Source organism: Poeciliopsis prolifica, unplaced genomic scaffold (assembly GCF_027474105.1).
Source record: "Poeciliopsis prolifica strain line A6 unplaced genomic scaffold, Auburn_PproV2 SCAFFOLD013, whole genome shotgun sequence".
Classification (NCBI taxonomy): domain Eukaryota; kingdom Metazoa; phylum Chordata; class Actinopteri; order Cyprinodontiformes; family Poeciliidae; genus Poeciliopsis; species Poeciliopsis prolifica.
Genome location: NW_026562388.1, coordinates 7761936 through 7789672, shown reverse-complemented (window position 1 = coordinate 7789672; position 27737 = coordinate 7761936). Strand labels below are relative to the sequence as shown.

General features: G+C 38.4%; 1 protein-coding gene across 2 annotated transcripts; it reads right to left on the bottom strand.

The window, feature by feature from the left end:
* Window positions 1-114: 114 nt before the first annotated feature.
* fndc5a (fibronectin type III domain containing 5a) lies at window positions 115-27737 on the bottom strand. Of its 2 annotated transcripts, none has more exons than XR_008606526.1 (6): window positions 27280-27737; window positions 13702-13817; window positions 11324-11516; window positions 5264-5353; window positions 4962-5161; window positions 115-3974 (listed from the first exon to the last, which is right to left on the bottom strand). XR_008606526.1 is itself a non-coding variant. In XM_055038731.1 (6 exons), the coding sequence occupies exons 1-6, from the start codon at window positions 27338-27340 to the stop codon at window positions 3921-3923; spliced, it is 648 nt and encodes a 215-aa protein (XP_054894706.1). In that variant the 5' UTR covers window positions 27341-27737; the 3' UTR covers window positions 115-3920. The 2 variants fall into 2 exon arrangements, 1 of the variants encoding a protein (XP_054894706.1); XM_055038731.1 differs by having other exon boundaries at window positions 5028-5161.

Sequence of the window (27737 nt, the reverse complement as noted above, 5' to 3'; positions counted from 1 at the left end):
TACACCATTGTCTTCATAACTGAAGTGTAAAGATTGTGCATAATAGTTCAACCATGCTAGCCCTCATGACCGCTGTACAATGATCATAAATATGAAAGCAAAAATAAAGCAGTTAATTTTTTTTCTAAAACATGCTTTTGATTCTCATTCCTGGGTTTAAAAAACCAAACACAACCCATGGGACAAAATCCACTGTTATTTTTGACAAGGTTTTTCGTTACAGTCTTCTCCTGTTACCAAACACATTTTAAATATACCGTAGTCCAGTACACTTATCAAATGCCACACTGAAACTAAACCTTCTGTGGTTTGACCCCCGAAGGGCTTGGTTGGAATGTTGTTTTCTTACAGTTCTTACAGAAATGTGTGCGCTATAACTTCTTGACATACTCACAATCTGCTTGAAAATGGAAGATCTTTTGAGTTAATTATGGGGCGGCCCACAAATGAAAACAAATCAGTAAAGCGGTAAAATAGTTTGATTCAACTAGAATTATGTGGGGGTTTTTTGCCTTAAATTTCCAGGTTAGTAAGATCAGTGGGTCAAAGCTGACATCCAAATTTAGTAGTGTCAGTTCACAAGCATTGTGTCTAATATAGTACGTTTCAAACAGGCATGCTAACAATGGTGAAAAGTTACCATTAGGGAAAGAAAAGCCCCGAACGGGACTCATAACGTTAATGACAGAATTATTTTTGCCAACCCATTGCCCCTCTGAGTCGGGATGTTTCTTTGTATGTTTCCATGATTCATTTCAGAAAGTTTCCTCCACCATCTGGAAACTTTGTCATTTTAAGATTTAATGTATAGTCTTGTCTGCCTATTCATGCATTTCTCCACAATTTGTCCTCTCACCTTTTGTCTTTTTTTGCTCGTTTTAAAGTTAAATCTTCCTTGCTGAAGAAATACTTGCCATTAAACTCGTCATGAACCTTTGCATTTGTGCCTTAAATTTAGGATAAAAGTGCTGAAAATTGTAGAAATGCAAGTCTGGATTTTCCAGAGTGTAGAAAAGTCTGGATTTTCCGACCATTCCCCATCTCCTTTAAAAGTTGCTTTCACCCCCCAGTCCGTCTGTTTTCCCATTTCTATTAATTTCATGTTTCTAGACACTGCTTAAACTCATGAGGGAACATTAGTGGTTCGACTTTACAAATTGACTTTATGAAAATTTCATTTTGAATCCATTCATTTTGAAATTTATTTGAGGAATATCCCAGGTTCAACAAGAAAAATTTAAAGTAAAATTGAAAAATATTTGTAAATAAAGACTTACAACCGGCATTCAAAGTTCAGTAGAACCCATTTTCCCCACCATAAATAAATTTGCCCTTGTTTCCATCTTTTGTCATTTCCTCTTCAATATAGTTTGTCCACTGGCGTAAAAGTGAATAACTTTAGTCTTGAGTCTGGAAAAATGCATCTGAACATGAAGAAAGAAAAAAATGTTTTGAATTAAGTCATGATGATTCATCAGGATTGACAGAAAATTAAATGGATTTTATTTTTCTATATTTAAGGAAGTTTGTCTTAAAAAATAGGATGGTGTAACAGTTTCGTCTTAAAAAAAAGTTGGACAATTTCGAAAAAGCATTTCTTACAACATTCGTCAAATTCAGTCAATAAAATTTGAATATTTACACAAAAGGTTGAGATATACACTGCAGTTCACCGCATTTATATAAAATGTGCTCCTTTAAAACAGTTGAGACTTTCTGTAAGTAGTTGTGGTATATTGGTCATAATAATAAATAATGCTGGAAAATAAGTCAAAGTAAACATCCGAGTGTCTGTTACTGAGTCGTGTTAAGTTTGCTGTGAAGTGCTGATGCGGCTGCAGAGCACTGAGAAGTTTGGGAAACGCGAAATGAGTTTAATTAGATGGAAAGTCCCAACGAGCCTGACTTTAAAATCACACTCTGATATTGGCCTCTGCTCACTGGAGGAGCACGGTCTTAAACTCTTTCTCCTTTTTTTTCCTCAGAGCTGTGCCAAAGAGTGAGAGCCAGATAATGGCGATAAAAGCCTGCCATTAAATTAGTCATCGTTCTGTCCACTCTACTCCAGTGTCACCTTCACTGATCTCCATTTTCCTCCTCCTTTCTCTTTGTGCTCCAGACTGAAGGGGCGATGGCGTTTTGTCATGTTTTGCGCTATTTGCAACCCATTTTCTGATTTCTACAAGCCAGAGGATTTTCTTTTTCAGTACTTGCTCATACCAACTCCTCCTTTTGAACATAAAAGGCATTATGACATAATAAAAATTCTTAAGAATAGTTGAAGTCTTTTTTAACAATACTTTTCATAAAACTAAACAGTTTTGACAAAAATGTGATCTCCTATAGCTTCCCTACAAATTCAGACATTTACATCAACCTTATTCCACAAACCTCTCCAGACTGACTGTTCTAAATAAGACGTTTAAAATGTATTTACATATCAGATACTTGCCAATTCCTCCAAACCACATGTTATTTTTCCCTTCACTTTTGCACGAACATTTAAATGCTGGGTGAAAGATAAATATAATGCCACAACAGTGAGATACAAAGCCAAACATCTTATAAGTTATGGGATACAATTATTGTTAAGGCAGTACTACTCAGTGTAAATCAGCCCTCAAAAACATCATGTATGCACTTACCACAATAGCTATTCTCATCACCATGGACTTTAAGCACGTTTGAAATAATAATTCAAAAAGTCTTGAAAGAAGCCCTTCTGTCTCGACATCTGCTCAGGACGCCGTAAAGAAGTCTCAGGGTTCCCCAGTTGGGCCCGATTTAAAAAATATTTTTTTTTTCCATGCTTGCCAAGAGAAATATTTTTATTTATTTATTTTTTTCAACAGAGCTGAAAAGGCTTTTTTGAGGATCTCTTAAAAATGATACCCAAGGGTTGTTCCAGCATACTTGAACATCCAGTTTGTTCATCCATGACATGCTGACAGTTTTCCTTTGTCAGAGGATCCAGAGTTCAAGTCATGACTTCCTTCGTTTCCTCTGAGGGGCTGTTATTGCTGATTGAAGGGATCTCTTCTCCTCAGACGTCCGTAGAGTCCAGCCCCATTTATAGTTAATTAATTAGATGAATGAACTCCATTAGGGGAGTTCTGCTGCTCACCAAAATGACGTGAAATCCATCACGCTCAAAAAGAAAGACACCAGGAGGTACTAAAGGGCTCGTTGAGGGAGAGGAATGTTACATTTTAGAAGTCTATAATAAAAAAAGACGAGAGAAATTACAGGCCAGACTTGAAGAATTATGCCATATGTATGAGTTAATGACAGTGAATGATTTTAGCCGACTGATCCCTCTAAAGCTGCTCTGGTGACATTGCAGCCTGTACTGGAAATGGCTCTTTTGTTACCCGGGTGGAGTCTGGATTCCCTGAGGGGGGAATACAAATGTACCAGAACAGCAAAGAGTCTCTGCACTTGGGGAGTTACTGAAAAAGCCCAAACAGATACCAAAACATCAAATGTACTGTGTAAGCCCATGAGGAAATAAGCGTTAAAAGAAGCTTAAAGTACCACCCAGAAAAGTTAAGTACAAATTCTTCCTGTAACAGTTTCTGGCTCTGTTTGATCAGCCTTGGTCCCTGGGGTTGGTTCGTCTGCAGTCTCTCCACAACACTAATAACCGTGACCCCAATGTACTGTCACTGAGCACAGACCTGCTGCTGAACTCTTCCTGCAGTCTTTCTGCTCTGCTAGGAAATGAGGCCAAACTCAGCCTCATTCTGCCACGTCCTCTGGAGTCCCTGCAGCTTCACCTCCACACCAGAACCGGTGTTTAAGAAGAGAAAGCGGCGCCTGCATGCCCAGAGTCCCTCTGTCCCAGCGTCATCCTGACAGCTGATAGACCTAAGGGGGGCTTGTTGTTTGCATGAAGTCTTCCGAGTAAAGAAAAAGACTCATCACACCTCAATGATGTTGACAGATGGCAACCTGTTGTTGTTGTTCTTGGGGAACTGTTGGAGGAAAAGAAAAAGAAACATGAAGGCTCTGTAAAAAATATACACTGATGAGCATGAGAATGCCTCTGAGAATTTGCTTGGATTAGTAGTTTCCTGCACAGATGAGTGTGATATGGAGCTCTGCAATGTTCCAAGCAGGACAGTGCAAAGGTTTAATATCGCAGCTAAAATCTAGACATGTTTTCTTTCAACAAGCCAGACTTTCTCACAACTGGTTTCAGTGGCCAAAATAAAACCAATAAAGATCTGAGTTTTTATTTTTATTTTTATGCCATTCTCTGCTTAAAAGCAAAAGGTAAAAGTGTCTCTTCTATGAATGATCCCATTTTTGGTTAGCTAATATATTATGTAGATTTTAAAAATGATTTCACTTGAGAATGCAATTTTGTGGAATTGGGATATATTTTTGAAGCTGTTATGTGAGAATAGATCGTTTACCTTCTTGGACTTTCTGTACTCTGACAAATGTAATAATAATGTAGAATCCATCCTGTGTAGCACAATATGGCCTTCTTCTGATTAGTTGATCAGACCGCTGGGGTTTCGGACTCTCCTTACTTTATTGAATTTAAAATAAAGATTGCTTGACAGACAGGAAGGACTTGCTCCAGACAGATTTTTCTCCAAAGATTTTGATCATGAAAGTTATTTCTTATTCAAGCACAGTTGGTCAATGTTAAAGTTTTAAAGTCATATTCATCAGCAGTTCCTCAAACAATCTGAGGGTATTTCAGTTTATTCCTTGATTGCTTGTGTACGGAAAATATTACTAGAAAATCCGACTCTTTGGAAATGATGTAAGACAACACTTTGTCACAGAATTAGACATCATGACTCGAGTGCTGTTGAAGCAGAATGCTGCAGTCATGCACAAAATGTCGCCATGTTTGAGCAGCGATGCGCTGATGCTCAGATGATACCGGATGAAAGCTAATGACGTGTCGGTGGAAAATAAGTGGAGAAGTGGCCGGGACCATTCACCTGGCCAGCGTCGCTGAGAGGGGAGGCACCCAGGGAGAGGAGAAGGAGCAGAGGGGTGGGTTATACCTTACTGCGCAGCAGCCCCCCCGTCGGGTGTTCAGGAGTACTGCACTCCGAGGAGTTTTTGGCTTTGTCCTTGTTGTTGTTGGGCTCGTTGTCTTTGATTATGTCATATTGACGACAGAAGAGGGCAATCACACCTGAAGGGAGAAAACAGGTAGAGCGCCTGTTGTTCCGTTGTTGTTTTTTTTTTTAGGAAGCAGTGATGGTTGATTTGGGTTATTAAATGAGCCTGTTCTCACCTGCCCACATGATGAGTACGACCACGATGATGATGAGCTCTCCAGCCCTCAGCTGAGTCGCCTGACCCACCTCCTCCATGGTCACTTCGTCTGGAAAGGTCAAGAGGGAGACGGTCATTGGCCATAAAAACTAAAATTGATTTCCTACAGTAACAAACGGGGATTTCTCATTAATCATTTTAATAACTTAGAAGATTTGCTTAGGGTACTCTATTCATTAAAAGAGCCAAGGTCATCTTATTTGGGTCTAGAACCAAAGTAATTCTAAGCCTTCTTTTATTATTGACATATTCATTAATATTCTCCTCACTATAATGAGTTTTCTATACATCTTGGCGCACCACCATTGTTATTCCCAGTGTCTGCCTATCATGTACTTTAATAAGTCAAAACTTATTAAATTAGTAGAGTAATGAGAGGGAGAGTTCAGGATAATCATGGGTGTTGATGAATTTGTTTAATAATATACATAATTGTGATATTATAGATGTTGGTCGCAATAAATTTCACTCACTTTATGTAATGTAGAATGATGTGAGGACAAAATGTTAATGTTCTTGAAGTAAAAAAGAAAAGTGAAATAATGTCTTTGTTGGGAAAAACTGGACTTCAGGAAAAGTTTTGAAATTTTCTACAAATATTGCGAAACAAAGATGAAATACTTTTCATTCATTTTTTTTTTAAATTCATGGCAACTTTCTCATTTTGTGTGTTTTTTTTCTTGTGGTGTCAGCTGAAACAAAAGGTTACGATTAAGTACAGATCTGATGGCATTTTAATTTGGATGGTTTAATCGTATTTTCGGCATTTTGGCACATTTAAAACTTCAGAACAACAATGAAAATCAATAATATTTCAGTTCACATTATTCTAAAACATACAGAGGAGTGATACAGATTAGCAAAGCGCTTTAAGATTTATGTTCTTTAGCCTATTAGTATTGAGAAGCTTTAGTCACTCTCATTGAGCCTGCCAGCTCCTCATAAACTATTCAGACTGGTATTTCTTATCTTCAAGTTCTTGTTCTCTGCAGGGATTTTTTTCCAAGAGTTTTCTCTCTCTGCAGCTTCAAAAAGTGTCACCGCACTGCTGTAGAGCCACTGCCGACACTGAACTGCTCAACTGTCATTTAATCCAATTGGGGTTTCACTGACAGACTTTTTCCTGATCGCTCCTGTTCAAGACCTGTGTTTGTACTCAAGAAGGCTTTTTGAAAATTTTGGCAAAATATGTGAGAAAATTAGTTTTTTTTTTAAGACTTTGTAGTTGACTTTTTTCCAAAAATGTTTCTTGCATTCAGTGAATTGTCTTCTGTTCTCTTCTTTAATGGCAGCAGAACATAGCCCAGGCTTAAAGCAGGCAGGATTTTCTACTGATTTACACACAAATTCAGTGACAAAAGCCTTTTTTCCATGCACTGTTGTGTGACCTGAAGTTTACTGCGACACAAAGAGCTTTCCATCCTTTTATACAACAGCAGCGGGTGACATTTGGTGCGCCCCTTGTGCAGGATCCCCATGCTCCAATGGCTTTTAGCAACAAGCAATTCTACCAATCGATTAGTCGCTTTAAAAAAAATAAAAAAATCAAAGCACAACAGCCTGGGGCCCCTGATGCTTTCAGCTAGCTGCCCAAACTGGACTGACTGGTCGCCTGGAACACCTGACAGAAGCCTGTTTGCTGCTGGGGCTTTTTCTAATTTGTATATATATATATATATATATATTAGTCTTGAATGGCAATCAATATCCTTTTAAAGAAATGGCTAACATTTTTGGAAACAATCATTTGCTTGAAGGTCACAGCAGATGTTTTTCCCCGTTATGGTAATTCGACTTCTGGAAGAAAATGAAACTTGTTAATATTTGAAAGTGAAACAAAATAATCACAAGAAAGCTTAGAATCACTTTGACTTTCCTGACTCTGCATGGATGTGAAAGCTTTGGAGAATATTTGTGCAGATTAGTTAGTTATGAATTTAACAAATCCAGGAAGGAAGAGATTTGGTGATCTTTCAGTTAAAATCTTAGTAAAATACGCAGATGTTTGAGGGTTGCAATGTGATAAAATGTCAAGAAAAAGATAAAATTCTACTTTGAGCTTCACTTCACTGTTTGAAGTTATTCTTAACCTGTTTTGGCTTTGCTCAAGATAAGATTAGTGAATTCTTACCTTCTAGTTGTCATAATAAATAGAAATTGTTTGTACAGCCGAATTTAAGCTTAAATCTCTGAAGGGTTTCTCTTTTTTTGTGTGTTGGCAATTTTGCTAATTTGTCTCTAATGCAGATGAGCTGAGAGACATTTAATAGGCAAACATCTGAAAACATTTATGAAGGCAAAGTCTTTGAGCCGTTACAAAATGATGGAAGTCCTTTGTGACAACTGAAAAGCTTTACGTTTTTTTGTGTTTTCTTAACGTAGTACCACTGAGAGAAGCTTCACATTTATTAGATCCAAGGAGACCAATCAGCCTTGTTTGCATCTGGTTTGAGCAATATTCCTATCTTTTTCTTAACTCATTGCCACATCTTTTTGCATTGAGTATACGTTATGTTGGGTTCTTTTCAACCCAGTTTTTTGTTCTCTTGATTTCGTGTATCTCAATCCCACGATAAAAAAAGGGGAACAGTCTGGCATTTCAGGCTCATTCTTTGCTCCTTATTCTCAGATCAGTGTGATATGGGAGAACAGTAAGGCTGAGCAGCTGAAAGAAAACCTTTCGTTCCTCAGGATGTTCACCCAGCATGTCTAGACAACAGCTGCACTGAGGTCTGCTCCCATTTTGTAAACTGCCCCACTGTCTGCTAGCAAACTCATCTTTTCATGTCAGATTTACAGCACTATTTGCTTTTCATGTTCCTAAATCTCTTCCAGTATCAATTATATCTCTGAGAGATCTATAGGAATATAGCAAAAGGAGGTGTTATAAATGTAAAAGAAACAAAACAAGATTATTCTGGGACATATTACTGCAACAATTTTTATTATAAAACGTGTACCTTTCCAGGTTTTGTGATAAAACAAAATCGATCATGTCAGTTTTCCTACTTTTAAAATATATCAAATATTTTTCAATTAAAAACAAATATTTACATAATATATAATTATAAAATATTTAATATGTGTTTAAAATCCACAGTAGTATACAAATATGGCCTAATAAATAATTAGAGAGACTATCTCTAACTGGATATTTCTCTATATTTTGGTGAAAAAGTGAGGCTGAAATATTTGCAGAGGCTGGCAAGAGATCAAAAGCTACACAGGTTCTGGTTGGTACTGGTTGTGTTCACCATGTCCCTTATGTTCTACTTAAGTCTGGCCCAAGGAGGACTGAAGTCTGTTCTTCCCCACAAAAAAACCTCCAGATCCGACCGCAGTCTTTCAAACCTTGTGGAACAAAGTGTTACAGTCTCATCTAATCAAACTTAAACTTTTGGACACAATTACAAAACGTGCCAGAATTAACGAAAGAGCGGCGACATGAGAAGCTTTGAATATCCAGGTCAAAGTTCAGGACTGAACTTTGACCTGTCCTTTAACTGCTTTTTTTATTTTGAGTTTTTGCCTTGAAACGTTTCTTCTCCTACTCACATTTGCGTTGGAACTGAATGGAGTTTGATCAGCGTCTCAGTCATTTGTAAAACAAGCGTCGCTTTGAATGCTACCGTAGCGAGAAGTTCCTGTGAATTGAATTACAAGATGTTTACTCAGAGAAAAGCTGCTCATCTGCCACAGCAAAATACTCCTGTGTTCTAACCCGGTCGAGTTCATTAAACAGACATCCTTGAAAAAGCACTGCAAATGAAAAAGAGGGCGACTGGTACTGTGCCAAACCGCGAAGAGGTGGTCTCTGAAGATGTTCAATCTTTGATGAGAGGAAAAGGTACGGAAGTGGAAATCTTTTTCATTTCCCAGTGAACCGGGGCTCGGTGCGCATATTTCGTCGTTTTCTTTCACCGTAACTTTATTTTACTGCAACAGTATTTGCTAATAGTTCAAACATTTTAACGATGAAGGAGTATATATTAGGAAGTAATTCAATTTATGGCAAAAAGTCATCAAGTTTTACTCACTGCTGAGCTAAACAGTTTCCTTTATTTGTTCTCTTATAATCTTTCAAAGTATTTCAACTGAAAACTGCAATTGGTGCAGCGTTGCACACATTTTGATGATATTCTTTGATTAAATAAATTTCTCTTAAGTGTAACTCAAATTGCTAAAAATGTAATTTATACTAGGTGAGTCTTTCTCCCTTGAGAATGTGGACCGGTACCGGTACTGGACTGATTCTGTACCTTCAAATGATTTTAACAGAAGTTTCTCATAGCTTAGAAGTCGATGTAAAAATAATGTTTGTTTTAGCCACAAAATGAATATGCTCAGCAGCAAACAGTATTTCCCCAACTACAGCATAGAGCAGCTCAGCTATGCAGCCTGACATAAAAACATTTTGCTAAACATCAAACATTGAGAAGTTTTAATAATTCTTATCAAATGTTATCAAACACAGCATTTTGAAGCCAAAAATACCTCAGAAATATGCAACTCATTTAAAGCTAAAACTCAGTTTCACAGAAACACAAAGACCCGAGTATAAATGTTTGGCTGCTGAACTGGACCGTTCCAGGTCGCTATCAAGGTATAGCTTTACAAATCTTTCACAGGACATTACCAAGACACATAAAAAACAAACCTTTATCTCTATTCTTCTTTCTTTTCTCCCTCTCTGAAAGAAAAGTCCTTTTTTGAGACATTGTTTTGCTAACTTATCTTCTGACTTGAGCTTTGGACGTTTGGATGCTCTCTGCATGGCAGCTCAGGCTCCTGTACCTACCGCGGCCACCAGGGGCCCCCAAAAGCAATTTATTAAATTATTACTAAAAAAAAAACAAACTCTGCTCCACTGAGGGGGCCCCTAAGTAACCTCCGGGCCCTGAGCGGCTGCTTAGTTTGCTCATGCTTTGGGCCGGCTCATGGATCTGGAATTCAGTTTGACATTTAAGTATGACGTCATCCCAAGTGCTCAACGACTTTGACAAAGTCACATTTAGTTTCTTTTTGTAAACGTCTTTATATGTGAAATTTTAAAACATATTATGCTAATAATATATTTTAAACATATTCTGATGTTTTATAATATATTCTGATGTTTTAAGCATGCTTCTTCGACTGCCATGGAGCGCTATATGTTCATTAGAAGTTAACAGATCTAAATAAATCACTTTTACAGTTGCACCATTTAAAAATGAATTACCAGCCGTGTTAAAATGTTTCTGAGTGTGCGCTAAAACCCCCCCGACAACATTTCTGTCCATTTATGAGAACTATTTAGTGTTTGGAGTGACAAAAGCAAATTGCAACAAGATCCAATTAAAACATGTTTGCTTGTGTTTTGCGCATTGGTTGATCTCACTAAATTCTTCCCTGCTGCATAAATAACACTCAGATAACGTATTCAGTATTAATTAGGTCTTGGTGGTCGCATCTCTTCAGTGTTTAGCACTGATTGTTTTCATGTTCTACATGTTTTCTGGCAGCCCACTTAGTTCAGACTCCCTCTGGCTCCAAACAGTGCGGAGCATCGCAGCAGCTCATATGAGAGAAGAGTGTAAATGAGAGGGGGAATAGATGGAGCAATGGCTCAGCCAAAAGCACATCGATTCTCCACCCCTTACAGCTTCCTTACTACCTCCTTCGTCTGTCTGATAAATGCCTTTCCTCATTTTGGTTTACAGTGGTGCTGTGCAGGGTGCATACAGAGTGGCTCTTGCGGAAAAACATCAATAAACAGTGAAGTATGCTTCCCCTGTCGGGCGTTTTGCTCCTTAGCTGTAGTCAGTAGGGGAGAGATGGAGCAGTCTGTTGTGAAATTTCATTTCATGCTTTGTGTGTCTATTGATTTCTCTTGGATTTTTTGGCTAAATCTGTCACTGTATTGTCAAAAGGCCAAGTCCCTTTTGTACTTCTGCCCTAAAAGAGGAGCAGAAGAGCTCTCCTCCATCCTTCTAGGTGCAAATGACCTAACAAGTGAGTGTATTTGCATGTGGCTATTTACTCTTAGAGGCCTGTGTCTCGGCCTCCTTTGGGGTTCGGAAGCGCAGCGGTTCGCTCAGCGGGCTCGTCCCGGACATGCTGACGGACTGGACGTGCACAATGTAGTCTGTCTCCTCTTCCAAGTCCCATAATGCACAGGAGCGCGTGGTGGTGTTGACTTCCTGGATGAACCGCAGCATGCGCACATCTTTCTTCTGTTGAAGCAGAAAAAAACAACATGGGGGTCGACTGATAAAACAAAGACTTGAACACACATAAAAAATGTGGCTTTTAAAGGTAAAGGGAAAGCCAGGGCATGCCGCAGTCACCACAGAGAACCAGGAGGGCTTCTGTGAAATTTTTATTGGATTATACATCTTTCCATCTTTGCATCTTGGCAAACGCAGAGAGTTGTCTCATTTGCAAAATGGGTAAGCTGGAAGCTAAAGGATTTCTGCAGCTGATCAAAGTGGCACCATTGAGCTTTCCAGACAGCATGAATGAAAGCTCCTTGATGGTTTGATCTCTCTGGTATTCAGACGTAGCCAACTTTGTTGACATGTGTGGTGTGTGTAAAATATATTCAACTTTAAGTGCACTAGCATAATCTCTCCATTCAAAAAAATAAGTAGCCTTTAATTTCAAAATATTTAGTCAGTGATAACAAAGAAAAACTTGTTGCTACTATCAATCTCTTAGCCCACACATGTCAAACTCGAGGCCCTGGGGCCAAATCTGGCTCACCATAGATTTTTATGTGGCCCTCTCAACTCCAAATTTCAATTAAATCAATTAAATCTCTCCAGTTTTTCAAAAATCTGCAAAATTCACATAAAATTAACTGATTCCCACATTTGTACTGATTTCACTGCAAATCTGTATCAGAATTGATAACAACAAATATTAGGTTTAAGTGACTGCTGCCTTAGCCTTCTTTGAGATCAAGTTATACTCAGAGAAAACCCCTCCTCACATTTAACATCATGCATTAGCACAAATATTGTAAAAATTTCTTGCAATTATTTCTAATTTAGTATCAGAAAATCTGTGATTTTGATTGAAAAACAATCAAAATGCAGGAGGGACAGCTATTTATTCATATTTTACCAGTTTAATGAGTTTTATCAATACATTCTAGTGCAACCGGCCTTTTAAAAACATTCAAATTTTTGATATGGCCCAAAATGAAACTGAGTTTGCCTTAGACTGATCAGTTTCTTAAAGTTTCTAATTCATAATCCGTAATCATTTATTTACCAGAAGCTTAAATCTGATATGATGCAGAAGGCCATTTCTTTTAGCCCCTGGAAAAGACTGAATGAGTATCAGTAACATTTTGTTTAGAAGAAAAAGGAGCATAGACTGTGTTTAACCCAATCATCAGCATGTAGAATCACTCATCTATCAAAAATAAGTCCCTTTAGTAGGAAATGAGTTCCACCTCATTTCTTAAGCATCTTAAGGTACTGTGATAAATGCTCATCAGCACTCTTTTCTTAAGAGTTCTGATACTGTGAACTGAATTCTTTTGTCAATCATGGAAGCAGGAGATAGCATCGATACACATCGTTGAAAAGCTATGTTGAAAAGCAAAACATCAGAATCCACCCATGTATAATTGCACTGTGAATGTTTAGAGGTTTCTTAGAGAGCCTCAGTGAACAACAGCAACATGGAGACCATTGAAGCAGATGGGTCAGGGAAGAAGTTGTGCAAAAATTTAAAGCAGGGATATTTTATGAAGCCATATGAGTCACTATAGTCAGTCTGACTAAGCTTGAGCTGTTTTGCAATTATTGCCCTCTCTAGCGCTGCAAAGCTAGTAGAGCCCAAATGTCGCTGTAGAAAATAATGAGTCATGGGAGTTTAAGACAAATGTACACCACACTGCCCAGAAATTCGTCTTTTATTTTCCCTCAACTTCTCAAAACACTTTACTGTGTGTTGGTTTGCTTCACAAAAATCCCAATAAAATACATTAACATTTGTGTGCAAAGGTTTTTCGAAAGCGCCGTAGGCCTCTGCAGACTGCCAGCACAAACATTCAAACAAACAACCATGTGGCTGCAGTCTCATATTTAATAGAGCAAGAGAACAATGCTACAGAACCTTTTCATTTCTAATTCTATGAATAATTGATCATGTAAGTCCTCAAATTCCCAAACTGTTCCTTACAAAAACAAGCAAGCGCGTTACTGAAACACTGTAAATGGACAAATAATAAACATTTTTAAAACTGATGTTTTCCAGACAGAGGCTCTGCTGTACATGTGTGTTTATGGATGTAAAATGAGGTGAATGAAGTTAAATGTTTTGCCTGTTTAGACTATTAATACATCCGTGTCTTCTTCACTTTGTTGTGTTTTGTCCACTGATGTCTCTACACAATCTGTTACTCACCTGCTGTGTGATGGCGAAGCCAATGACGGGGTCTCCCTCGGGGATGTCCCATGACACCACAGCAGAGTTTGCTTTCACCTCTTTGATGGTCACATTGACGGGAGGCGACAGGCTATCTGCAAAACAATGAGACAGGAAAAAAAGCCTTTTGTTCACGCTCTAATATAAAGTAAAAGCTCCGTTTCGGTTTAAAAACTACAGGCAGAGGCAGGATGTCTACCACAGCCAGCAAGTAGTCATAGCTTTAGTGTTTATTATGAATTAGGAGGCCTAAATACCTCCCAAATTTACTACATTTTGTACAAAAATCTGTCAGTTATTTCCAAGATTGTTACATCTTTGGTGTAGAGACTATTAGCAGGCAAAGCACTGAATGCACTGACGCCTCATTTCTAGCAACCCTCCGTTGCTGCTTAGGCCAGATTGCTGCTAAGGTTTGAGGGGCATCAACAGCAAAAGAAAAATCTAAATTTTTTTTGTAAAAACCATTACATTATGAAACCATGGTTGTTATACAGTAGCCACATGGGAGAAAATGAAATAAAATCAGTCCTTTGGTTAGTTTAAACTTATGTAAATGTGAAGCTTTGATCTTCACATGCTTGTAAATTAAGTCCCAAAAATCAAAGTCTTTTTTGGGGATTTTCATATATTGTTGTGGAATGAAACACCCATGTCACTGTTTATAAATAATACATTTTTTAATCAAAAAAATATCTTTAAAATAGTACCATTAATGTCTCTATGTATTCATCCAATTTGTATTTTGATTGCAAGCTTTAATATTTAGCAAGTCTTTATTAAAATCTCCCATTTTCTGTCTCTTTGTAAGCATTTGAAAACTAGAGCAATAAAATGCTCCAACACAAACCAATATAAAGAAACGCTAATGACCTTTGACTCATCATCAGAATACGTCTAACGACTAAACAACTCTGTGTCTCCTTGTCGTGCTTTTGGTTTGGTGTCGAGTTCCAAATACACCTCCGGTTTAATTAGGGTCACACTCTACAAGAGCTGCGAATAATAATTTGCCTTCATTACATAATTAGTTGTGAGATTATGTGTTGCTCTGGGTGCACTTTGGTGGCCTCAGCTGCTAGGGACTTGGAGTCCGTAATTATGAAGCTCAAGGCTGCACACGTCTGATGGTAACTGAGGGTTGATCGCATTATTAAAGGACCGGAAAGCTAAGGGAAAGAACAAATGATCTGTTAAAGGTTCTTATATGAAGCAGGGGCTCACAATGAACTTTTAGACTTTAAAGTTAATACAAGACACAAAGAATGACTGAAAGTCAAGATGAGCGTGGGCCTTTATATTTTAACAATTTTGCCCTCGCATCAGAACTCTATTGTTGTGAAATGCTGGATCCTTCCTTTAAGAAGCTCCGATTGATATTTGCTTTGTGGAGCTGAAAGGTGAATAAAGACGCAAAGTTTTAAGCGAGGCCTCTCCGAGGCTTTGACGGGTCATAAATCTTACTCGACCAATCAAATGAAATCAATGAGTCATTGAATAGGTTAACGCTCACTTGCCCTCAGACCAGCTCCAACCTCACAGCTGGTAATTACAGGACAATGGCCTGCTCTATTGCTTGTGTACATACTGTACATTCAGAAACAGGGGCTGCTTTTTTTTGTGCCTTTCTTTTGTTTCGCGCTGCCTCTCGGCTTGATGCCTGTGGCTGACATCTTGATGAATGACCTGACTAACTGCAGATGACGGGACGGAGACTCGCTGCATCTCTTCATCAGAAATAGGGGGGCGACTTTGATGCTTGCAGTGGATTTGCTTTTGTTTACCGTCTGCTGTTTACTTGGTTAGCCTGGAGGACGGGCGTCTGTGGCTCCGGAGCCAAATGAAACCATAGGAATCACAAATGAAGCTTATCATCTCTCTGCTGGTGCTCACTTTATTTTCTGTTCTCCCTCCTGGAGCACATTTATTTCTGTCTGTGACACCATTACTTACTTTACACGTGCTAAACGGCTGTTTAAAAATAATGAATACAAGTCCTTCTGCACACTGTGGGAACGAGCATATTCATGTAGCCTACATTTTCATCTTACCTATCGCTTCACATTACAATCCTCATATTTTAACATTGAGGAAAACTGTTGCATAAAGTGCAAGACTTCACTGTTAAAGCTGAGTTTCCCAACGTTTGTCCTGGTGGTTTTGGCGCTTATCATTTAACTATAAGTACTGCTGAGTAACATGCATATAACAAGCTGAAATCGTTTTGAAAACAAAAGAAAACAAAAAAATGACAGACAACGTTTTAAAGAGTGAATTGTCCTTTTCCTGACTCAGTCAGACAAATGCTGTTCTTGATTGATTTCAAACTCAGCTCCTTGAAAAAATACACTTCCAGATTAAGAGTAATCACAAGTGAACCTATAATAATATGAGAACTATGACCGCTATGAATAAGTGGATGTTATAATTATTTGTAAAACGTTTCTTTTTAATCTGAGAGAAATTTCTCTAACTGAAACGTCTTTCACTTCGATTCTTTGATTATTGAGGCACATTGACATGCTGATGCTATCAAACCTTAGTCTCAACATATTTGTTTCAGTTCAATTTTGATAGGTCCCGTGGCTTACAGAAGATAAATAATTATTTTATCAAATAAAACTGAAAAAACATCCAGAGTTTAAAACTAATTTTGGATATTTTAGAGCTTTCCAGATTTCTAAATGAAACAGACTTTTAACCTTATTATAATCTTTTATTTGTCGTGTCCTAGAGGGACCTTTACAGTGGGCTACTTTCATGTAAACAGGCAGAACTATGAGAATATACAAAGTGGTAAAAAACAAATTTCTTTATAATCTAAAGAACCTTGTGGATCCGTGGTTGTTTGAAGTGAATCTAAAGTCCAGAGTGGTCTTTTGAAAAAGCCTCAGCTAGTGGAAACTGTACTTATGTTTGGATTTTGGAGAAAGCTAACTTTAATCTTTGATTGTCTCACTCTGTGTAGTTCTTCCATATTTTCACTCCAATGTTTGATATTCTGGTGCCTCTTGTGTTTTGTAAAAAGACATACGATGGTCCTACATTTCTACTTCAGAAAACAAGTATTGATTAAAGTCTTTTCAATAAAATAATAGTTAAACTTTAAAAGAAGCAGTGCAAGGTGAATGTGCATCAAATTCAAATGTCCATATATTGCATTTATAAACCTGCTCTCCAACTGTCCTCTTGTCCCAGAGCTTTTGGAAACTTTTTCTTTTGTCTTTGCCCGTCTCCTCTTCCCATGTGTTTCTCTTTGAGGACAGACAGACAGGGAAAGAGAAAGAGAGACAGAGAGGATACAGGGCTGTGACCGTGTTCCTTAAATATCCTCATGACACAGGAGTCAGCCCTAATGAAACACCAGACAGATGTCTTCATAAACTCTCAGTGGCACACAGCCCGCTTTGCTCTGAGACAAGGCGGGGGTGACTTTGAGCCATGACGGATTTCTCTGTTACGTGCGCGTCTTTGTTATCCTGACGATGATCAAAGTGACAGCTAATTGTCAGTCCCACGCTGAGCCGTGTTGAGGATGACAGCTCCTTAATGCTCCATAAAGTTTAAAAGCTGCGAGATACATTGAACATACTGAAACGTTGATGGTTCAGGGGGGAATGCCGAGTGGCCCATCATTGTTTTATTTGTGCTCTCCTCGATTCTCCATCGACCCGAGTCGGACAGTTTGTCTGCCGCATGTTACCAAGTGTGCCGACACATAAGCGTGGGCCGAGTTGGAGGGAGATACTGCAGGTTGCCTGAGAATATGTAATGTGGAGCGTGTGCTGTTGGGTGCTATAAAGATCAAATGATTTTTCTTTTCATGTTCTCTAGCTGTAGAGCTCTGCTTTCCTGAATGGTCTCCGTGGAGCCATTTCTGCTGCCTCAAATCATTTTGTGTCGGCCCATTTAGACATGGCATAAACATGCAGTCAGCTGAGTTACCAGAGGTTTATTCTGATTAACAAAGAGGGCTTAAAGTTCACTGGAACCTCTTTACACAGTACAAATACTTCAGTAAGAATAAATCTGCAGTCAGTCTGCCTCTTGATGTAATCTGATGTAAAGTGCTGTAACTAGGCTGTCTGAGAATTTATCCAAAAACTTGATTTTATATAAACAGACATCTAAAAAAAGGTCAACTTAATATCATCATATTCATTCAATTTCATTTTATTAATTTAAAATGCATCAATGAGTTCCAGGACACAGGCACAGCTAAACTCAGAAGCACTGAGCCAGGAGTACTTTCTACTGAAAAAAATAAAACCCAAAGAGAACACAGTTATTGACAAAAATATCTCCATCCAGGAAAGAGATGCAGCTAAAATCGCAATGCTGGGCCAAATCTGCCATCAACAGAAAGAAAAAGAGAGAACAAATACGACAGCAGCAATAACTGCAATTAATGGAGAGGGGGATCATGGCTGCAGAAAATAGCAGTCAGTATCAGGATGATCCATCAGGTTTGACCTATGAATACATTCATGTCAACACATTAGAACCGAAAATAATGTAAGACATATGCGGTTTTTAAAAATCTCCCAAATTCTGGTGTTTACTTAGACTGAGGTGAGGATATGAAGGCATGTTTAAGATGGAGAGTGTGACAGTTGATCCAAAGAGTATTTAGATAAACTAAAGCATCTAGATGCAAAATAACTTATCACATTGCATTTAAATTGAAATTAAATTTGTTACGCTTAAATGTCTTAGATCTTCCAACAGACAAGGATGAACATAGTAAACCCAAAAAAGCAGTTTTCAATCATTAAAGAAAAACACCTGGCTCCAAACCAAGATAGCTCCATGGGAAAAACCAATGGTCCTCCTTGTTAAACCTAACCCCTAAAACTGCATGTAGAAAGAATATTAGACAGCATACTTGTATAAATGAAAAACAGTACAACGTTTTTACAAAGCCATACATTCTGAATTTTCCAAACTCCATGGATGTAACCGGTTTAGCGACAGTACACCCTGTTGTCATTCCTGCATTGAAACCACAAGCATGCAGGGTGGTGTTCCTGCTTCCATCCAGCCCCACGGGGAGACATGAATTTGTACCACCTTATTCCAGCTCTGCAGTCATTAGAAATGCCTCTCTCCCAGATTCAGGCCCCTTGGCTGGTTCTGCTCCCCAGGTTGCTAATAAGCTCGTTCGTGGGCTTGTGAGTTAGGGTGAAAACTGCCTGCTATAGCTCTATAAGGCCATTTAAAAGGAAGCACGGACCTCAGGTGTTTAGAATCCCTCTGCATCACGGTGGGCTACTAATTCAGATTTAACAATGTCTGTCTCCATAAATCATGTGTGGTGCGTAAACAGTCACCCTATTCGAGCTGCACTAACCTGCTGATGGGATAACATAACAAAGCTGTTAATTTGAGGAAACAGATGAAATAATACAACTTTTGAAAAGCACATTAACCTGCTCACATTAGAGTGGGAAATAGCAGTTATAAATTAAACCATAACGATGTGTACAGAACTGAATTTTCCCTTATTTCCTTTTTTTATTATTATTAATTATTTAAAGAGAGATTTGAGTTTGGAGACTCATAGATCAGAGGTTAACTTATAAGAAACAGCTTGAAACTGTCAATTTCACCTGGAAACCCAAAACAAGTCAAGGCTGTACACCACAACCTGGTCGCCTCTGAGTTGTCAGCTTCAGCTTTTCTCTGTGTGACATTACAGAGAAAAATTCACTGCATCAGACATGTGGTGATCTACAGCAATTTTTGGTTTCTTTCTATGTTTGTTGCAATTATTCAGACACTCTTCTAAAGAATACAAAGCACATTTGAGAAAGAAAATGCTGCAGCTTTTTTTCATAATGAAGTTTGGGATTCCAGCAAGACTCATTTGTCAGATTAGACAAGGTTATTATTTTGCAAATAATAACCTTAAAGGCGGTATTACACGCCTTTCATTACAGCTTACATTTCTGTATTCAAAATGTTTTATTTGGACTGATGTAATATTCTTAAGTGTTGTATTTTTCATTAGCTGTACGGAAAAAAACTTGTCATAATTAACAGAAACAAACATCAAAACAAACACTGGAACTGTTTAAACCTTTAGGAAACAATGAATTATAAGACTTCAACAATATTTTGTGAAATACTAAATCAGATATGTAATTACAGTGATGTAGTTGACTACGCATTGAGCTTCTTTTTAAGCTTACTGAATAAAACTGCTTATGATGCATCTATTCAACATGATTGCAGTTGTTGCGTGTTCAGTACGCTGGAGGCGTTTCAGACTTTATTAGGAAGCAGAAACATCTGGTAGTTAATTAAGAAGTGCTGGCTAATTTGTGTATGATCACACTGCAATGCTTTGTCATGTTTCATAACTGATCGGTCGTAATGCGTTTGTTATTGAAGGCAGCCAGCTGGTTCGCAGCCACACTTCTTACTGTCACTGCTTAAAATACAACCAAAAGCCTAAAAAAGGCGCCTCGTGGATGGAATCCCCCTATTCTTTGCTCTTTATGATTTATTTCAGTGTCTTGCCAGATTCTTAGGACTTACAGCTGCCAGAAGAAAACCATATGTCTGTATTAAATTGTTTTCCAAACCTTTTTTTCCTGACTGATATGGACACTCGAGGTAAAGCCTCCCCCTCGCAGACACCCACGCTGTCTGTTGTGTTTTTTTTGGTGTCTCCTGCTTTTCTGTCTCTCTTCTGGCTGTATTTCTGTGCCGTGCTTCGGATCTTTTGGCAGCCCCTCCATTGTTTTCCGCTTGTAACTGACACTTCAATGAAAATCCAGCTACAGTGAGGATGTGGTGGGTGAAAAGGGGAGATGGTGACTCACTCATATACTACTTTGCTATTGATTAATCTCATCCTTCAGTTGGTTTACAGTGTAGGTTGGGAAACGGCTGTGAAAAGAAGTGTTTTAGCCTTGAAGGTGGAATGTATTTACAGTTGGATCACTTCTTATTCGATAACCTATGTTTTTACTTGTTTAGATTATGCTGTATTTTTTTTTTTGCATTCTCTATGGTCCCCTTTTGCTTCAGTACACAACTCTGTCAAATGGTCACGCTTGATTTTTTTTCTTTCCCTCTGTGGAGGAATAAGTTATTTACTCGTGGGAAATGAATTTTCCAACCCCCCGGCCAAAAGTGCACTGAGGTGGAAAGGGTGCGGTTGCAAAATCCCATATTTCTACTTGATGAAATGCGCAGGCCACCAACATTCCTCTAATTAAATGTCAAAAAGCTGAGTATGAAAATCAATGCAGTATTGTGTACAGAGAGAACGCAAGCCAGCTAATTCAGAAAGGCAAAGGAGCGCCGTGAGCCTGATTATTTGACAACCCCACTGCTAATGAAATCTATGCTCAAATTAGGAATAAGCCCCCCACCCCGCTTTCTTCTCGCCCCCTGAGGCAAACAAGTAATATGAGATGGAGATGATAACTCTAAAGGAACTCGCAGTGTGATGTGAGGTTATGAATGTGATATTAGCACTTTATAATAGAAAGAAAAATTGTTAAAAAATGGAAATACTCCAGCAGCAGCGATCCCTGAATTAAAAAAAGGACAACTGAAAAACCTGAGATCCTCCTAAATAAACAGAAAATAGAGTTTTGTTTAAAAATGAAAATAAAAATTATGATTACATGATAATATAAAAACTGATGTAAAGACCAAGCATGCAAAACAAAAACAAATCCATGATGCTTTGCTGCAGACACAAGACAGATGCAGTGAGCGTGGAGAAGGGATATTTCAACCAGTAAATCTAGTTGCTATTTGGACTTATAGTGTTGCAAGATAGGCTCTTTAAAAAAACAGTACGAGTATGGTAACCTTCAGCCATATTTATGACCTCCTCAGCATGGTGCGGTTTTCTGTTGAGCTTGTTAAAAGGATTTCATCTGAGGGTCTAATTATCCACTGCAGCACAAATAAAATACTGACAAGAAACTTTATGGCTGCAGGTAGAGAAGCAGCTACAGATTATGAGACAAAACTTCCTTTAATCCCTTGTCCAATAAAAGCCTTAATGATTATAAAATGGGCAGATATGCTACGATCTTGAAAATAATATTTTTCAAAATTAATTTAAATAACTGAAGGTCTCTTTTCTGTTCACATTAATGCTGGTGCTGCAGACTGCCGTTAGTCCATCTCATCATTTATTAAAGAGCAACCATCAAATTTGTTAATTGCCACTTTCAAAATGAATAGAAATGATCTTTGGGAAGTTGTGAATTAGTTCATTAAATATTTTAACAGTTGTAGGACTTCTTCCAAACATTTCCTATTACAGTAAGCGCTTCATTGAGTCACATGGATGAATTCTCAGGACTGAAATTTATAGTTAAAAACAAATTTAATGGTACACAGAAGATGTCCGGTATATGTGTTAATGAGACAGTCAATGTGCAATGAAAAGATAAAACTTTTTGCAATGAATTCTAACGATATGAACAGTAATATCTGTTGATATTAACATTAATATTAATATATTGTCATTTAAAATCCCTTTAGGTCCTAAATGTAGTAATGTTGATTTCTGTGACAAATCTGTACACAACAACCACAATCCAAAGTTTAGACACAGCAACACTCCCTTAGATAAAACACGAGCTGAACTCTTGGATCCTCATCATTTTCATTTTGTCCTTTTTTTTCTAACATTCCAAACTATGAATCAGAAAAGTTAACAAAACTCCAACAGGCAATAAAAATATCTCTGGCCTATTTTTATTAGACACAACTTCTAATACAGAGAAACTTTTTCAGGGGGCAGCTCATAGGAAACGGGGAAAATAAAGCGGGTAGTCTCGTAGGGACCCACCTGTTCTACAGACCACTTTAATGTAAAACACACCATCTGGGCCACCACACATTTCACCAACAAAAAAGCAGCTTTTAATAAAGGACACACACGCTCTTGCATTTGAGCGATGCTTCCAAGTTCCAATGTTTAACATTTTTATTTCCTGGAGATTCAATCTTACTTAAAACCACAAGTGGCACCTGGTGGACTCATGTGAGGATAATAGCTAACAAAATATTTGATTCTTTTTCACAGACACTAAAAGAGAATGCTGTCCTCTTGTTTTTTTCTATTTTGAAGCTCTGACAATAGAAGTGAACCTCTGTATCATGTCATATACACGCCCCAAGGAAAAAGGCAGACTGAGAATCAAAAGAACCAAAACACTCCAAAACGCTCTAAGTATAAATGGAACATAATTAATTGTTTGTTTTGTAAAAAATAATTACTGGTAATTACCTTAGTTGTGACCTATGAATTAAAGATGATCTGAACAGAATAAACAATGTTCTGTCTGGCTTTTTTGGACTTTTCAAATATTTGTCTTGTGAGACATAAGATATTTAAACTGATATTTATGCAGAGCTACTGGTTTACTGAAAAGAATCACAGGATCTGGTTTGTCATGTCTCTGTATAAATAACATGTCACAGATGGTGAAATTATTCACCGCTAACTTCCAACAAGTCCGATGGAAAACAACATTTACATTCTTGGAAAAAAAACAAACCCTCAGACCCTCCCACTCCTGGGACATTTGACCGTCGATGGCATGCGTCAGAGCGCCGCCATCGCCACGTCAGTCTGCTGGCATCATCGCCTCTTTCTCCCATGGGCTCAGTGTTCAAACGACGGTGCCAATCCGTCCCGACACATCGCACAAACAACACCATCAAAGAAACGTGGCGCTGAAATCAATTTCTGATGTAAAGAGATGGCAATCTAAATGATTCTCTTTGTGCTTGAACCTCCCGCTGATCCTAATCCTTGCGTTGCTGCCTGATCTTAAAACTTTTGCAAGTTTGGGCCATCGCTATTAACCACAAGGCCATTGCTCTTTTCATCTGCTTCTTGCTAAGCCAGAAGCTCTCAGCAAGCTCAAAGAGGCTTTATAAAGTGAAGGAGAGCATTACACGGTGCCAGAGGAAAGAACAGCAGCAGATTGATACAAACACGCGGCGTTACTCTTTGTTTTTCACTTCGTCATGGAATGATTAAAACATAATACGCAGTGAGGGAGAGAAAATATTTTTTGAAGTCAAATATGTTATAGAAATTACAGCTCCCTCTTTGTGTTTAAATGTCTTTTCTTCTATGACTGTTTTAAGTATTTGATGAAGTTTTAGATCAAAATATGTGCTGACCGAGGCGAAGATTTGTGAAGCAAGATGAAAGGAAACATTGCTGCATAATTTGGTGCTTTTCTGTCAACAATTTATAAATGTGAAACATGACTGTGTGAAACTTTTGTGTCTTTACTCATTTGTTCATTTATGACTTGCTTTTTACTCCTTGAAGTAATCTTAAACAATAGTGGTATTTTTCTGAAGGTGCTTTTATAGCTTTCTTGAATTTAGTTTAAACTTTGGACACCTTTCTGTTCATATGCGTTGAAATTATTTGCAGTTTGATTTCTTCTACTAAAGTATAAAATATCTACTGTCTACTTTACTGTAATAAACTTTGGAGTCAAGGGAAAGTTTAATTGCTTTGAGAAATTAGAAAGGACAAAGCTGAGAAAAGATCAGCCATTTTGGATTTGTTCAATAACATTCTTACATGCTCCCATTCCCAAAAATCAACAAGGTTAAATTTGGTTTAAAGCAGTTAGTGGGAATTAGGTTGGTGCAGTTTCATTTATAAAGATAAAATGAAACATCATTTCCAGATTAATTGGGCCATTGTCCTCTAAAGCTGACAATGGCCTTTTCTGGCAGACAAGCAGCAATTCCTCATCTAAAATGAAGCATATGACTAAACGGCAAAGTAGAAACTGCATATGAGTTTTTATTATGCAGTAATGTATTTTGTGGGAGATAATCTTCTTCTTCCTTTATTTTCTATTTTATTCAGAATGTCTGAACTTGAACAGGAAGTCTGCAGAATCCTGTGCAAATTTTGTTAAATTTGCACAGCTATGGTTCCATTTAATCTATTCTGTTTTTTTTCGTATTCTGCTTTTTCCTCAAACTTGCTCCAAACTTAATAAACAAGACATCCATTAATTCAATCAAGTTTTTTCTCCAGTTTAGGTTCTGCCTTAAACCTCTGCAGCATGTTTGCTAATGCAGAGCTTTTTACATATCTGCAACACATTTTTGTTATTTGTTACAAATGTTTTGTTCTGTAAGAAATGCAATGTGTTTAGTCCTTTTTATTTTAAGAGACGCTCTGAAACACAAATTGCAGTGTTTGCAACAACGAAGAGGAAGCAGTGTGGCCTAATGTGTCACATAAAATCTCTCCTAAACTGGAACTTTGTCTCTTTGAAAACAAGACAGCAGCACTTTGCATGGAGCCACTGTTGCCCTGCTTTGCTTTTGTGAACTTCTGTATAATTCATTAATGGATGACGATTAAATTAGGAATATTTAGTTTACTGGTTTTAATCTCTAATCTACTGAGATTTCAAAGAGTTGATGATGCCGTGCATGCTGAGCCAGTGTCTTTGGAAAAGAAGCATTCCCAAAGCATTACACATCCTCCACCTTACTTTGCAATATTTGTCATTTGTTTCACAACAAACCCATTACAGTCACTGAAAATCCAATTATAGTATAATCTGACCAAAGCACATGGCTTCAGATAGAGTTGAATAAAATCCTCTAGCAATAGGACCACACCACTTCTTCAGTATGCTGGACAGATAATATAACCTGTTTGTATGATGGACAAAAAAAAATAACCTTCATTTTATTTATAAGTCGGTTAAACAGAAAGTTGTGAATTTCTCATCAAATTGCGCTGCTTATGATTTTGTGAAAGAAATAAAGTCAACTAAACAAACAAAAGTATTTCTAAATAATATGCTATTGTAAATTAAATACCAGGGACATTTGCGGTTGTAAAATGGCCTCAAAAAGTGGTTTCCCTTCGTGGAAGCCAGGCATCACCCCAGGAGGACAGGAGGGTGGGGCACAATTAAATTATTTGTCTCAATAAACTGTGCAAGTCTGTGTGTATCAGAGAGCAGCAGCCCGGTGATCCATCATCAGCGGTGAGGGTGTGGAAGTGGGAGGATGATGAGCGAACCAGAGGAGCATGCTGACGGCAGGAGCGAAGAGAGGCTCTCCATCTCTGCGAGCGCTGCAGAGTGCGGCATAGTTTGGGCTTTTAAAATGGATGTTTAATGGATGCATGTTGGAAAGAAAACAGCACTCACACTGGATGCGTTAGTGACATTTCCGTGCAGCAGCAGTCTCGTATTTCTAATGATCTGGAGTCTTTCTTGAAATAACACATTTCAGGAAAGGATATTTAATTTTTGCCAAGTCAGCTCTGATTGGCGATTGGAAGGCCAGATACTGAAAACCTTTTTTTTTTTTTCATGCATCAAAACTGAAAACTTCCACCATTTCCTGCCTGTCAAAGGAAATGTTTCGAAAGACCTTTTTCCTCATCTAGACCAGCTTTCCACAATCACTGAGCTAGAGGACGTGCACACCCTGGACAGGTTGCCAGTTTGTGACAGAACAACCCCCCAGTTGACCTGCTATCCATATTTTTGTACTGTAGGTCGAAGCCAGAGAACTCGAGAACTCACACATACATCTCAAGAACATGCAAACTCTATGTTGAGAGGCCTTAACTAGGAATCAAACCCAAGACCTTCTTGCTGAAAGGCAGCAGTGCTAACAACTGAACCAGATCAGGCCACCTTGAGAGATGTGTTTTTAAACCTGATGCATAATAAATGGACAATTTGTTTATTCCTTCAATTTAAAAAGTACTACCTCAATCGACGAACCTGCAATACATTTTATTGTCTTTTTAGTATTGTTGTGCATTTAGTTTAATAAAAAAACAGAAACAGCAACTTTGTTTTTCTCACGTTTATGTTGTGTAATTGAAATACTCTACCCTCCCTCATTTGTGGAAGCTGTAGTGCGTTGTTTTCTCTAATGACTATTTTTATTACAGGCTCTCATTTTTCTCGCTTATGTTTTAAAGTCATCTGAACATTCAACACATTTCTTTCTTTTTTCACGTTTATCAATTAAATTAGAAAAAGAAAAAATAGAACAATTGGTTAAAATTTTAAGCCATTGGCCAGAAAAATCCTAATCAATGTATCTTCATTATTGACCAGAACTCAAAGGAAATTCCCCAGAAAATGCCGTTTTCTCAACACTGTAGTCAACTGAAACAAAAAGAGCTGTAGTTGTCTAAGAGATTTATGATGTCTGCCTTGACGCTTTTGTATTTTATGCGCTTCACAGCTCAGACTGATTCCCATTGACGCACAGAGGCAGCAGCAGTGTGTCACAGGTCAGCTCGTCTCCACATCACTCCACATGCTCCTCCATGTTCCTCTGACCAGCTGCAGCATGTTGCAAACACACAACGGGAAGCGGCTGCATCCCAACACACAGCAGAGTCAGCGTCACCTTGCATGCCGATAGAGACCCCCCGTAACGAATGATGCGTTCAATTTCGCAGTAAATGATCATCACCGCTCAAATTCACCTGGGAAAGAAAAATAAATAAATAAATAAATAAATAAAAAATCTCCCCCAAGCCACAAAACTTACCCGCCGTGACTCGAGAGACGCCGAGGCAGCCGCTGAGGACGAGCAGGAAAAATCTCTCCATGATCTCTCAAACGCTCGGACGACGTGCGGTCCCATTTATTTACTCGGGCCGTGTTACGCTGCTCGGCATCCACGTCTGTTCACGCGTGCAGTCTGAACGGGCAGGACGGGAGGGGAGGGGAGGGGGGATGGCGGCGACTCCTCAGCACCCTGGACAGCAACCTCACGGCTCACTCAGCTGCCGCGGTTGTCTGCAGAGCTGCGGCCAGCATCATCTTCATCATCACGGACTGCGCCGTTTCACATGCGTCCAAAAAAAATGTGCACCAGTCAGATCCCTCCTCCAGCATCTGCAGACTGAAACGCGCTGGCTTTGTGTGTGAGAGGTTCCTACCGCTTAGAGATGCAGCCGCGCACGACGAAATAAAAACGTTTAGGTAAAAAACAAAAAAACAAAA